The sequence below is a fragment of the Anneissia japonica genome, unplaced genomic scaffold (assembly GCF_011630105.1).
Source record: "Anneissia japonica isolate Jap-2015-1 unplaced genomic scaffold, ASM1163010v1 scaffold11291_len59204_cov126, whole genome shotgun sequence".
NCBI lineage: Eukaryota > Metazoa > Echinodermata > Crinoidea > Comatulida > Comatulidae > Anneissia > Anneissia japonica.
Genome location: NW_022737827.1, coordinates 25,830 through 40,593, shown reverse-complemented (window position 1 = coordinate 40,593; position 14,764 = coordinate 25,830). Strand labels below are relative to the sequence as shown.

Here is a 14,764-nt window from a genome sequence, read left to right as displayed (position 1 = left end):
TTGGAAATTTTGCCTAAAATCTGTAAACCACGAGGTTGCTTCCCCGATCAAGATGTATTCCAAGCATCATGAGGATATACAAACGAGCATTTGTCATAGTAGGACGTAAACCATTTTTAATTAGTCTCATTGAACAGGTGGCGGATCCAGAATTTTTCAAACGGGGTAGGGCATTTGTATTCTTTTTTTTTTCTTATTTCAATACATAAACGTTAATATGCACTGATATTTTTAAAAATAGTATCAAAACGCTGTTTTGACACTTGAAACTGTTCTGCTGACGTACGTTCCAATAGATGTTTGAACGTAATTAATTCACTGCGAAGAATATCTGTTGTTTCATAGGTTTAATTCAATGTGAATAGTGCACCTATATTAAGGGAGAAACATTAACTTTAATTTTTAAACTCGAATGGCCAAAGCAAGCACAAACAATGGCTTATTTTTCCGAATTATTATATGCATTGTTTCTTTAAAACTTTCTAAATAAGTTAAAATCATGTGGAATTTTAGTCCATACCTATTACGTTAACATTGAAATTACACCTAGCCTTATTCTTTTTAGCATCTTTAACTAGGAATTTTACAAGAGTTGTCCCTATGCTAAACTCCTGGCCTGTCGTTGCTGGTATTCTTCTTTCTTTAGGAGTAAGCTTATCTCCAGAGTTATCATTAACGATTAGCGAGGGCCAAGTTACCACTGCTGTATCCTTCAATGGATCTGTATCGGCTTCAATATCCTGAGGACAATTTGTAATTACAGGTGGTTCAATATCTGTAAACAAATATATATATATATATATATAAGTATGTTTCAAGCTAGGTAATTAGACATAAAATAGGCATCTAAAGCTTCTACCAATACCCACACTTCCAATATTTCTATCGCCATAATTGATGTTGACAGATCTCATCTCTATGTTAATATTCAAACCATTCCCCTCATCTTAAGATTATCAATATAGATAAATGGAAATCACGGCCCTCATGATTCCCACGTGTAGTTAAAAAAGGTTTTATTTCTCCTCTTTTTTATTTTATTATTTACTATATGAGGCATAATATGTTCTGCCAATAGCAAAAAAAATATGATATAAGTCATAGTTATATTATTATGAAATTTAGGTCTCGCTCCATATAAAGACCACTTTGGGCACCCATTTTAGTGCTCTGTGTTAGCTTTGGTCTTTAAAAAAATAATATGAAGGATAGGTGTTCATCCTTGGCATTTGAAGTGTTCATTAAATTCGAGGTAGTCCGTAATTACATAAATACACGTATACAGATTTAGTTTTGGCACAACTGCTTCAAGTCAATGATCGCCTGCCATAACTTTTTACAAATACTTAATCATTTAATTGAAATTTCAGAGCTGGGATTGACGTGCTTCTAGGTGTAATTCAAAGGCCTATCTCTGGGTGCGGGATAGAAAAATTACGATAGTGGAGTGAAGTGGACATGAACTCCATGTGTGTGTGGGTCTTTGGCTGGGGTAGACGAAGTTGTGGGTTGTTAGTGATGCGTTGACACAGACAGCTCTTCTTTAACCTTACAATATCCATACATCAATTCATTTTACTGTCAATATGGAAGCTAGCAACAGGCGGTTGCACCCCATTTTACCATGTTTTACTCAATAATGTTGATAATGTTGATGATTTTCTATTACAATTTAGAGGAAAAAATCAAAACCTTCACCAACCTTTGCATTTTGTAGTAATGTTTTTTGATTTTGACCACGCCTGATTGGCTTGACACACATGTGATTTTGGACCTATAAGACCATAACCATCGACGCACGAAATATTACATACTGATTTGTATGGAAGCGTAGAATTCAAACATTCACTGGGTGTAAGTATCATATTTGCTCCACCTTGATGAAGTTTTATAACCGGACATTCTAGGGCTAGCAAATAAAAAATTGACAATATGGATTAATACGAAAGTTATTCTGGATTTGAGTCTATGCTCTTGAAATAAAATATCTTAACAACCACATGCAAAACGGTTACTTCAAATTTCTGGTATCAGGTGTTTACAAACACGCCTATAGTAAATATTTTGTAATCTAAAACTTCTATTGTTATTTTTATTATTATTATATTTTGTTTGGGAATTTTTTGTAGTGCTCATCTTTTCACTTGTATTTTTAAAATAAACTACGCTATATGTATGCTCTCGTTTTTTAACAGATTTTGAAAGTATTTATTATTTTATGTAAGAATAGGTCTCAGGTTAGAAGTTCTCGAGTTACTGAGATTAGTTAATGTGTAATAAAATATATACAAACAAATTAACGTAGAGCTTATCCTTTTCAACTATTTTTGTACACATTGATGCCATAAACTAAGAAAAAAATATGTAAAACATGCAACATTAATTTCTTTTAAAAAATGGCTTACGTTCACATGTCTGTGTATTCCCGCTCCAAATACCAGAGAGCTCACAAGTCCGGATAGCATCTCCGCTTATACTGTACCCTTCCTCACAATTCACTTCACATTCCGTACCGACGGATAGTTTGCTACTGTTACATTTTAAAGTCCCAAACTCCACATTCGGCAGCGTTTTGCAAAGGATTTCTAAAATTAGTTTTCAGAAAGGTATATAAATGTAATAACAAGGGCCTGATATATATTAGCTGAGTGAAGAAAAACGAGGATAAAGAGCATTGCCCAAGAACACAAACGAATACGTAAAATATTTGTTTATGTATTTTGTATTACTTTATTTAAATATTTTTAAAAGTAGACCTAAGAACATAGGTTGTTAATTGGAAGTTAGATCATTTGTTTAAACAAACAGGGAAGATCAGCATCTCTCTTTTCCGTGCAGTCTTGTATAATCTATAAACTGTACATATAATATTAACAGGTTCTATAATGTACATCATACACTTTTGCTAAAGAGTTGGTTTAAATCATAGCATGATGTCCAAAAAAGAATTTCCAAGCTATAGTTAAAGTAGCAGTCTACGTGCATGTGTAAATGATGGTTGGCCATCAGTCTCAGAAATAGGGTTTAAATAACCTGAACGACTAACAACTCTGATAACCCGATTTCACTGTTCTTGGGACAAAAATTCTTTTTGTGGTCTGGCTAACTACTGAAAGTTAAACTGTAGCTGAGGAGTATATGACAAACAAACATAAATATCGATGGTGATTGTGGTAATCAATGCCGTAGCAAGAATTTTTAGACAGTGCGGGACAATATCAGGGTGTACCCACATTACACGTATTGGCAATATGGACCCACTTACTTAAATTTTTTTCAAAATGGACTCATTTTATGCATAAAACTGCATAATTTGGACAAATGTTTTAAAATGTGGACATATTCTTTGTAGACCCATTAGAAAAATTGTGTGGGACTGTCCCAACAGCTGGCTACGGCATTGGTAGTAATGGTGTTACTGAAGATGGTGATTACGATGAATACAATGACTCTGATTAGTTTATGCTGTTGATTATTCATGCTTACCAGAACATTGTAGAGGAGTGCCAGACCAAGAGCTGTTTGGTTGGCATGTTCTTACTGCATTTCCACTAATTGTTTTGTAGTTGGTAGCGCATTTAAATCGACACTCATCATTCAATACATTGCCACAGTTTGATGACACCTTGATGACACCTATGCTAGGTGTCAATACACTACATGTCACAACTGAAAACGGATAATATATATATATATATATATATATATATAGTACAAATCTTGACATTCTTTAACTCCTAAACAACTGTAAAAAAATGTTTAATTCAGTTTAGAATGAAAACTACATTTTTCTATTGTATTCCCTTGAGAGATGCATGCTTAACTAAACGCTAGATGTGAATGTGTCACGCTCTTAGTTACGATGACGGAGGTCGCTATCATCACTTTGGAAGTAATTGTAAATAATAATAATAATAATAATAATAATAATAATAATAATAATAATAATAATAATAATAATAATAATGAAAAATTGTTGTGCGCCAGTATCCATCCGTAAAGATTTCAAATCTTAAACTACAACAACTACTTCATTTTTTTTATAATCTATTTAATTATTGTCATTTGAAAGGGCGTCCACGCGTGAAATATTGACGGCACCTTGTTCCAAAAAAATACTAACACTAATCTAACTATCGCCCTCTACAAACAAGAATTTTATCTTATGTTCAAATCAGATTAAAAAAAAAAAAAAAAAAAAAACATTCCTAGGCATTACTGTAAAACTAAACAATGACAACCAAACACAATGGGGCTTCCTCAATTAACAGGCAAATTTTGATGAACACAATATGATAATGATTTTCCCTCCTTGGTCTAAAAATTTAAAAATTCTAGATATGTGCTAAAAGCACCTGTTCAGTCCATACGTGCCACAAGTATTATCTGATATATAAATCGATAAACAACCAATTTGAAAAATTTAAAAAATAGCAGTATCCTACCTTCACATTGATTTTGTAAATTTTTCTTGTAACCTTCACTACATTCACATTCACTTTCAGCCGTGGCACCATTGCTTTTAGTTTCAGAATTCATTGGACATGCGTCACAAGCCTGCCGGCCCCACACTGATTTATAATAGCCAATATCACAGGCTGTAAAATAATAGATAAAACTGTACTACTCAAAACCAAATGATCTTACTCTTCATCCCTGCAAAAGTATGCAGTCATGATGCCTAAAGACTGCTTGTATTAGATAAGACTTTAACAAATAGATTAAACTATTTACAACGTTCTAGCCATTCGACATTGTAAATTATATTTTGATCACTAATTTAAAGTTGTATCATATTTTATTTATTTATTCTACTGGGTCTTGTTGTTGTTGTTGTTGTTGCTGCTGTTGTTGTTGCTGCTGCTGCTGTTGTTGCTGTTATTGTTTTTGTTGTTGTTATTATTATTATTTATTATTTATATTATTATTATTATTATTATTATTATTATTATTATTATTATTATTATTATTATTATTATTGATGTGGTTACTGCTGCTGCTGCTGTTTCTGCTGTTGCTGTTTCTGTTGCTGTTACTACTATTATTATTACTATTACTATTACTACTACTACTACCACTACTACTATTACTATTATTATTACTATTATTATTATTACTATTATTATTACTATAATTATTATTACTATTATTATTACTATTATTATTACTTTTATTATTATTATTATTATTATTATTATTATTATTATTATTATTATTATTATTATTATTATTGGATTTCCCAGCAATAGCTGGAAAAGCCATTGCTTTTGCCCTTTTTTTTCCATATCGTTTTTTCTTGGGTTTTCAGCCCGGCACTTTGGCCACTTCAAATGCTTTGATCTTTTCAAACCATTTCAAGCATAGATCATATATCAAGGATATGCCTTCTAAAATTCAGTGACAATTAAAGGGGAATGAAAGAAAACACTCCACACCAGATATTTCCGGAACGGGTCAACTGATCTGAATGAAACTTTCGGGAAACTTTAATCAAGTTACATGGAAGAAATTAGTAGATTTTGGTGACGATCCAGATTCAGGTGTGCCCTAGACCTAAATATATCCAAAATTCTTAAATGGATTTAAATGAAACTTTCCATAACCGTTTGTCATGGTCCAATATGAGGAAGAGATGTGCCAAAAACTGATCAACTCATCACCTGAATCAAACTTTCTGGAACGTTTAACTACATTACAGGGAAGCAATTATAAAACATTGGTGACATCTAGATTCGGGTGTGGAACTAAGTTCCCTGACCTAAATAGGCCTATCTCAAACAACTTATCAATAGATCTAAATTAAACTTTCTAGATTAGTTTGTCATGGTCCAATGAAAAAATGTTTACATTATTTTGGTGACGATCAGAAGTAGAGTGTGAATATGAGGACCATTTAAAAATATTAATAAACCGGTAATTACAATATATAAAAGCAATTTCCGCTTCTAAAGCATTTAAACCAGTTGTAGTCTGGTTAAACGCAAAATTGATGATATGCATGAACAATTTTCGCTCTCAATCACTGAATTACTATGAACTATAAAATGCACTGACGTACTCACGGGTTGGATTGGCTCATATAGCTTGCAATTTCACTACATTGCAGTTATAATTGTGAGTCTCACTAACGTTGGGTTACTTACACATGTTTTTTTTAACTTGATATGTTTTTTTTTATTGGCCTCTGCATTAGCACAAATAGCCGTTGTTTTTGTTTTAATTTATTTTTCTTCCTCTATGTGTTTTCCTATTTATTTTTTTTTCTTTTGGGGGTGTTTCCCACCTTTATTGTCATTCCATGTAAGTATAATTATAATACGTTCTCCAATGTATATACACAATTCCTATTTATATACATGCACAGTATCTTACAAATTTGACATAGTACTCATATGCTTATATACAATTAAAATGACTGATAAAATTAATTAGATCAATTCTATCAAGCATTTGATTTTAATCATTGCTGTCACTGGAATATATATATTTTTCATCCTTCCCCTCTGTAACATATATTTTTTTGAAAATTCTTGTTTAATCAGTATATATATATATACATACATACAAACATTATATACATATATATACACACACACATATACACACACACACACATACACACACCCACGCTGTGGTCTGAAAACTAAGGTGACGGTCCACTTATATCTCTTCGTAAATACAGCATTTTTCAGTATACATTTAGAGTAAAAAGAGAATCGAGTAAGTAATTATAATTAATGTCAGAGAACACCAGGAAAGTGGCTGATCTGTAAATGAGAATACTAATCTCATCATCTAGACCAAATTATATTTTACGATGTCTGCTTATAATCCAAGGCTTCCCGCCGTTACGGATATCAGTGTTGCTACAGACAACCAAACAAACAAAGGATCAAGCAAACCTATTGAAAAGGAAAGCATAAACAAATCGCACAGTATTGTGAAACCTGTGTTTATAAAGGTTGACCAAATTCCTACAGATAGCGTCAAAACTCAATGCAGAGATGAGGAACTTTGCATTGCTCTTACGAAATGTATCTCTGCAGAGAGCATCATCGGTGTGCAAAAGATACGCAATCTGTGGAGAATATATCTAAATAGCAGAAAGGATAGAGTACAGTTAATAACAAAAGGAGTGAATATAAGAAGTTGCAACGTGTCGGTGTATGACAAAAACCCATATTCTGCCTTCAATTCTAAAGGAACCACAAGATTACTTATTAAGGATATCCCATTGTCAGTTGCAGACTCAAATAATTAATCGGCTTAAAGCACTAGGGTGCAAGCCGGTAGGAGATGTCATGAGGATGAAAATTAGAGTCAATGGCCAGCTAACCAGTTGGTTAAATGGGGATAGGGCTTTTTTTGTAGAGAAATTGACATCATCGATACCAAGACAAGTAACTATAAATGGATTTAGAGCCCGTGTTTTCTATGAAGGGCAAGAGCTAAAATGTAATAAATGCCTAAAAATCGGCCATCTTTCTTATCAATGTAAATCGGAACCTGTGTGCTTCTAGTGTCACCGGGAAGGCCACACAAAGGATCAATGTCAGGACGACAATTCCATCGGGTCTGCCGGAGCGTACATCAATCGGATGTGGGAGTCCTTTGTAAACACACCAAAGTCAACAAAAGAGGGAAAAACACGGATTGAGAAAGAGAAAGTAAGTGATACTGCAATTAATTCAGATGCGGAGGGAGACAGCGATGATGTGTTCAGCATCCATGATAGCGCTGACAATGGCAGTAGCGTACATGGTGACGAAAACATTACGCGTGATAATTCTCATAAGGAAGAAAACGTAAGTGAATCCGCTGATGGAGACGAAATCATTGAATCAAAGCACGAACAGGAGCAGAAGAGGGTGACCGACTATTTTGGGTCAACTGTACATGAAGCTAAGAGTGGCAATCTGTTTCTACCAGAAACAAATGCCCCCTCGTCTAAGGAAGATGAAGAAGGTAAGGCAGATAAGGATCAAGGACAATCCAAACTAATACCAATGAAAAATGCAACACCGAAAAAAAAAACCTAAGGAAGAAAAAGAAAAGCAAATAAACAGTAACGTGCATACTTTATATAATACATAGTTCACAATCATAGGTCTTTTTCTATCTATGTTTTATCAGTATGACGTGGAATTATATCACTTACTATCATTAGGCTTATTAGAATTATTAATGCTAAACGCGTTACATTAAGTAAATACTGTTTATATAACAATCCAATTAAATATGAACATACATTTTATCACATTAAATAATAGGTATCAGAACTAAAGATAATCAACGGAAGACATTCAGCTGGTGTAAAAACCAAAAGGCGGATATACTTCTGCTACAGGAAACGCACCTAACCAGTGATTTACTTAATAAATCTGACTTTGTCTGGGAAGGAGAAGCCATACATAGTATAGGCAGCTCGCATAGTAGAGGGGTAACAGTACTTATACGAAAAGGTATTGAAGGTAAATTGGTTAAGAAGTTGGTTGACACAAATGGAAGATACATATTTCTAAACTTAATAATACATGGAAAACATTTTTTAATTATCAAATATACGCTCCGAACGAGAGTAAAATTAGAAGTGAATTCTTTAAAAATATTTATAAATGCTACAATAATTTTTTAGATGAAAATTGCAAAAATATAATTTTGGGTGGCGATTTAAACTGTATTATGGATAGAGACCTAGATCAAAAAGCAAGTATAAATAGACTGGATAAATCAGTATATACTGTGAAAATCTTAATGAGAAACTTAAAACTGACTGACAGTTGGAGAATGGTAAACGAAAATAAATTGTAATTTACTTGGCGCAAAAAAATTAACAATATTTATCGTAGACTAGACTACTTCTTAATATCAGAAGAAATGTTTCAGAACGGTGATGTCATATCTTGTGATATTCGTCGAGCAATACATACAGACCATCAAGCAGTCTGTTAAGTTAGACTTGCATGAAGAAAGGCGCGGGCCTGGTTTGTGGAAATTTAATAACAGCTTCCTAAAGGATGAAATTTACAAAAACTCAATAATCAAAATTATTAATGAAAACGTAAAACGCAATTACAATTCACTCAATTCAGTATTATTATGGGACTTCGTGAAAACAAAAATAAAAGAAGCTTCGATATTTTACGGAAAGAAAGAAAATAAGAACCATAAGATAAAAAATGAAAAATTACAAAAACATAAGTAAATTGAATGAAATAGGTATAACAATTGTACAAGAGATGAGGCTATTAAGAATAATATTGAAAGCAAAAAAAAGGAACTTGAAAAAATATATGATATCGAGGCAAAAGGTACTCAAATTAGATCCAAAGCGAAATGGATTGAGGAGGGCGAACGTAATACTAAATTTTTCCTAGGTTTAGAGAAAACAAATAGCAAGAACAAACAAATTAAAAATGTATTTACTAACTTAGGAACCAAGCTCAGTTGATATTTTAAGAGAACAAGTTACACATTTTAAAAATCTAAATAAAAACGTACCTCGCTAGTACCAGGGTGAACGCACTTTCGGAAGAAGAAAAAGATCTCTGTGAAGGCATTGTCACTATTGATGAGTGTGAGAATCCTCTTTCAGATATGAATAAAAATAAATCCCCAGGGTCAGATGGACTTAGTGTTGAGTTCTACGTCTTTTTTGGGATAGTATAATGCAATAAATGAAGGTTTTAGGGCACATCAGCTATCTTGCTCGCAAAGACGTGGGGTAATTACCCTATTGTTTAAAGGGGGTGAACGACAAAACCTAAATAACTGGCGTCCCATAACTCTTCTTAATACTGATTATAAAATCCTTGCACACGTTCTCAGTAATAGGTTACGGGGGGTTATTAAATTACTAGTAAACTCAGATCAAAGGGATACATAAAATGGCGTCTGGCTGGAGAGAATATCCGTTTAATAGAAGATTTGTTGTACTATACCGAACGACATGATATTGAAGGGGCAATAATGATCTTAGACTTTAAAAAAACTTTTGATTCAGTTAATAGAGATGTTATGTTTTCTGTGTTAAAAAAGTTTAACTTTGGAAATTCTTTTTGTAAATGGGTTGAAGTGTTATATAAAAATGTCGAATGTGTGAATAACGGATAGGTTTCGGAAAATTTTAGCATGGAGAGAGGCATACGACAAGGCTGCCCGTTATCAGCACTTTTATTTATATTTGTGGTCGAGGTTATGGCCAGAATTAGTCAACTGGCAGACGATACTGTTCTGTATGTTGGAGACTTCAAGTAGCTCTCAATATTATTGAACCCTTTTGTAAAGTATCAGGAATGACACTAAATAGACAAAAAAAACAAAAGCCTTTTGGATTGGTAAGTGGAAAGATAGAATGGATGAACCACTTGATATGTGTTGGGTGAAACAGCCGATTAAAATTTTAGGAATCTATGTAGGATACAATTCAGATTTATGTAGTGCTGAAAATTTGGATGAAAAAATGTTAGAGCTTGAGAGAACTCTAAAATTATGGCGTTTAAGAAATCTTTCAGTGTTTGGAAAAGTTTTAATTTTAAAGAGCCTTGCACTGGCAAAACTTACATATATTGCAAATGTTATAAACGTACCAAAGTATGTCATTACAAAAGTTACACGTTTAATACATGATTATATTTGGAATTATAAAGGTGAAAAAATAAATTGGTGATGTAAGTAAAGGTGGCATAAAATGCCAGAGTTTGGATTACATATTAATGCATTAAATGTCGCGTGGGTAAAACGATTTCTAAACTATGACGAAGCAAAGTGGAAAATTATCCCAGAATACTTTTTTCAGAAAGTAGCCACGGTAAAAGTAATGTTTAACATGACATGTTTGAATTTTACTGATATCAATGCACTTGACTTACCGGTCTTCTATAAAAATATTATCCAAGCATGTACAGAGTTTAACAAATGTAACAAGAAACAGGTTGAAACATATGATGATATACTGAATGAGCAGCTATGGGGCAACCATGCAATACAACTAAAAAGCAAATCACTCTGTTACAGACACTGGATTACTAGTGGTATAATTTTAATGTTTAAAAAGACATAGTCAACAAAAACAAATTTTTAAACTCAAATAATTTAAATATAAGTCAAATTGGCTAAACGAATATTTGTGCATACCTAAGGCCATACCTGATCAATGGAAACATGTAATTAAACCTGCTATTAATTTTGAAATTAAAGAAAAACCTAATATTAATACAAAGTATAAAGGTATTAACACAAAAAAATATATTCGTGCTTTGTAAATGAAATGTTTGTTACACCTAATGGACAAAATAAATGGAAAAATACTTCAATAAATGGGAAAAATACTTCAATAACAACAACATCGACTGGAAAACGTGCTGGTTATATAAAGTGTGTAAAATGAAGGACAAAAAGCTAGCACAATTCAATTACAAAATTTTAAATCGTATATTGCCTACAAACAAAAGGCTTTACATATGGAAAATCAAGGAATCCGAAATGTGTAGCAAATGTGGAGTTCCTGAAGATGAAAACCATTTGCGTTTTAGTTGTTCGCATATAGAAACATTTTGGAGGAAAGTAAGTAGTGTCTTAAGGTGTATTACAAATGACGATAGATCATTTTAAAAAACTTATTCTTGGAACTGGATGTGTATTAGAAGATTTAATATATACATCTGCAGCATTTAAAATTTATAAAGAGAAAATTTTGTCAGAGTTGAATAAAACAGGTTTTAAATCACTGTGGAGCTCCTTTAAGTGCGATATCCTATTGAAAATTAAAAGTGAGATGTATAATGACAAAGAAAATGGTGAAAGAAAATGGGGAAAAATACAAAATACTATTGTAATAACATAAGAAAATGTAATAATGAACATTGGTCAGATAGTATATTTGTATGTAGAAATGACACTAGTAAAACCATTTATTACAAATACCAAATATGTGTAACTTTATCAATTATTGGCATAATTAAAGGCTATAAGCAAAAAAAAGTTAAAAAAATAAATAAAAAATAATGTATTTTGTATTTGTAGTACAAATGTTTTCTCTTCTAGAAAAAATACTAAGAAATGATGTAAATATTAATTAGGATATAGTAATTGAAAGGAATTATGTACAATGAAAATATATATATATATATATGTGTATATTATGTATGTGTGTGTGTTTTCCTATTTCTTGCAAAAAGTTTTTCTGACCGGCACTTTGGTCACTTTTCGTGCGTAAATATTCTTCAAACATTGTCCAAGCAAATGTATGATGTAATTTTTGTTTTCCGTGTGTTTTTCACATTAGACATTTTAAATGATTTTTTTTGTGTAATTTTAAAATCACTTCTCATTATGACAATGAAGAAAAACCATATGTTTTGTTTTACAAATATAATAAGTGTCGTGATTATTATCTGGCATTCGTCAAGATGGTACACATCATTATATTGCTAAACCATTTTAAATTTGGGCTGCTAAACCTTGGACTGCTGAAAGCGATCTTAGCCCGTGGTCTGCACAGATACCAGGCGCCAGTTATAGATAAAAACTTACGTGAACATTGCTCATTCAGACCAGACCCTGTGTAACCTGGGGCACATGCACATCCATACGCTCCACTTTGAAGAGCACATGCACAATTTGCCTTTTGAGCCTGGCAGCAGTTCCCGCCCGTACAAAAGGAGTCACAAATATCACTAGGTACAAACTCCCACGATGATTTATCTTGAGTGTCTGAAAAATAATGAGATTTTTTAATTATTAGAGAGGGGCGCTTAACGAAAATAAATTACGTTTGGTGCGGCGTTTATTCGAGAGTGGCGCTTGTTCGAGCATTTACAGTAGGCCTACTCTCGTAAATGCTGTTGTGAAACTTTGCATGTCACAGGTAAAAAAACGTATGAACTGGATGAGACACTTGAACACTTCGTGCTGTTATAGACATATTTTTATTTGCCATTATATTTTATATATTTTTCTGTAATTTTTTGTACATGAAAAAATCTAAAATAAAAGTATGTGCTTAATACAATATTTGAAATGTGATTATTCTAAAATCGGCGGTAACATTCAGCGGCTAATCCATTCAATTGTTGACTTTCATTTAGCCGTATGTTGAAAAATAACTAACAGTATTATTTAACCTTCTCTGCAACAGATTTTCGCACTTAATATCATTTTTATGAAAGCTTGTTGTTGGAATTATCAGTATACTGTATAACCTCTTTAGGATGACACTTTCGGAACTAAAAATGATCCCCTTGATAAGGGTTTCTCTTGAATAGGACCACTATTCAAGGGACATTAAACCAGAAACGTGAAAGAGTTTTGGTAAGTTGTCAACTATGGCATAGATTCTTTATCAATTTATTTTAATTGACCTAAAAGTTGAGGTTTTTTTAGACGAACAGTTAAGTTTTATTAAACGTACAGTTACGTCCCCGAATCTTTTGTTCTCATGAAGTTGTATAATTCTTTATTAAGACCAGCTGATTTAGTACGGTATTCCTGTGTGGTTACCGTTTCAACAAGGTCGCATTGACAAACGCAAGTCAATTCAGATATGCTATATTCGGGCCTGTTTCCGTTTTACTAGGCATGTTCACCCAACCCATATTTCATATTCTGATAGATCAGTTAAACTTAAATCACCTTATTTTTCAGTCGATTACTTTATATTTACATTATGTTCATTATGAAGAGTCTTCACATGGAGATCCATAAAGAGCAATCCATTTTAACATAGCCTCATGCTAGGAACCTTGATCAACTGAAATAGTTTTTTCGCTCTACTTTTATACGCTTTCCTCGGATGTGGGATAACTTATTACCTGTTGATATACAAAATTATGGTGTTTTTATTTTAAATCAATTCTCAACTAAACTTAAGGATCGTCTTCACAGTCTGAACGCATTTCCTTATGGCTTTATTTATTACAAACATATTCTTTCAACATCAGTACACATTGAGGCCCTTCTTTTAGGTAAAACGATCTATCTTAAATTTTCTTTCTTGAGTTTGGGACTATGTGTTATGACTTCGAAGGTAAAGGAGAGCAAGCACAAGCTTCAACATTAAAAAATGCACGCGAAGCACGCGAACAATTTTTGTGTTTTTTAATTCTAATTTCGTCGGAATTGATCAAAACTCCATAGAATGTGCTATTTTTAGAGGAAATTGGCCTACCTCAACAAGAAATGCTCTTATGTTATATATGGCCACACTCGTTTTTTTAAACTGAATATAAGCATTTTCCTTATGGCTTTATTTATTACAAACATATCCTTTCAACATCATTACACATTAAGGCCCCTCTTTTAGGTAAAACGATCTATCTGAAATTTTCTTTCTTGAGTTTGGGACTATGTGTTATAACTTAGAAGGCAAAGGAGAGCAAGCACAAGCTACACAAGCTTTAACATTAAAAAATGCGCGCTAAGCGCGCGAAAATTTTTTGTTTTTTAATTCTAATTTCATCGGAATTGATCAAAACTCCCTAAAATGTGCAATTTTTAGAGGAAAATCAACAAAATATGCGATTTAAAAATTGAGGTTTTCAGGCACTTTCCCGGGTGAAAAGGGCATTCAATGGGGAAAGATTTTCCACAGATAGATATTTTCTCCTTGTCATTAAAAAATACTTGTCCACCATTTAGAAATCAACATTTTCCGAACCTCCCTTTCTCTGGGTTCATTAATTCATCATAATAATTTTCAAGAGGTGAACACCTTGAGTTTCCCGACTTCTGTGGTGTCTTTTAATGACTTTTAAATTCTTCAAAA

The 14,764-nt window shown here is 32.6% G+C and overlaps 1 protein-coding gene across 1 annotated transcript in view; it reads right to left on the bottom strand.

The window, feature by feature from the left end:
* Nucleotides 1–14,764, bottom strand: part of LOC117117462 (sushi, von Willebrand factor type A, EGF and pentraxin domain-containing protein 1-like) — a gene marked incomplete at its 3' end in the record, with an annotated part of 39,665 nt that overhangs the window by 14,366 nt on the left and 10,535 nt on the right. The window contains exons 2-7 of the mRNA XM_033261763.1: nucleotides 12,535–12,714; nucleotides 4,446–4,598; nucleotides 3,487–3,669; nucleotides 2,406–2,585; nucleotides 1,703–1,909; nucleotides 521–775 (exon numbers count right to left, since the gene is read on the bottom strand). Of these exons, the coding sequence (XP_033117654.1) occupies nucleotides 521–775; nucleotides 1,703–1,909; nucleotides 2,406–2,585; nucleotides 3,487–3,669; nucleotides 4,446–4,598; nucleotides 12,535–12,714 (1,158 nt within the window). The remainder of the gene's footprint in view (nucleotides 1–520; nucleotides 776–1,702; nucleotides 1,910–2,405; nucleotides 2,586–3,486; nucleotides 3,670–4,445; nucleotides 4,599–12,534; nucleotides 12,715–14,764) is intronic.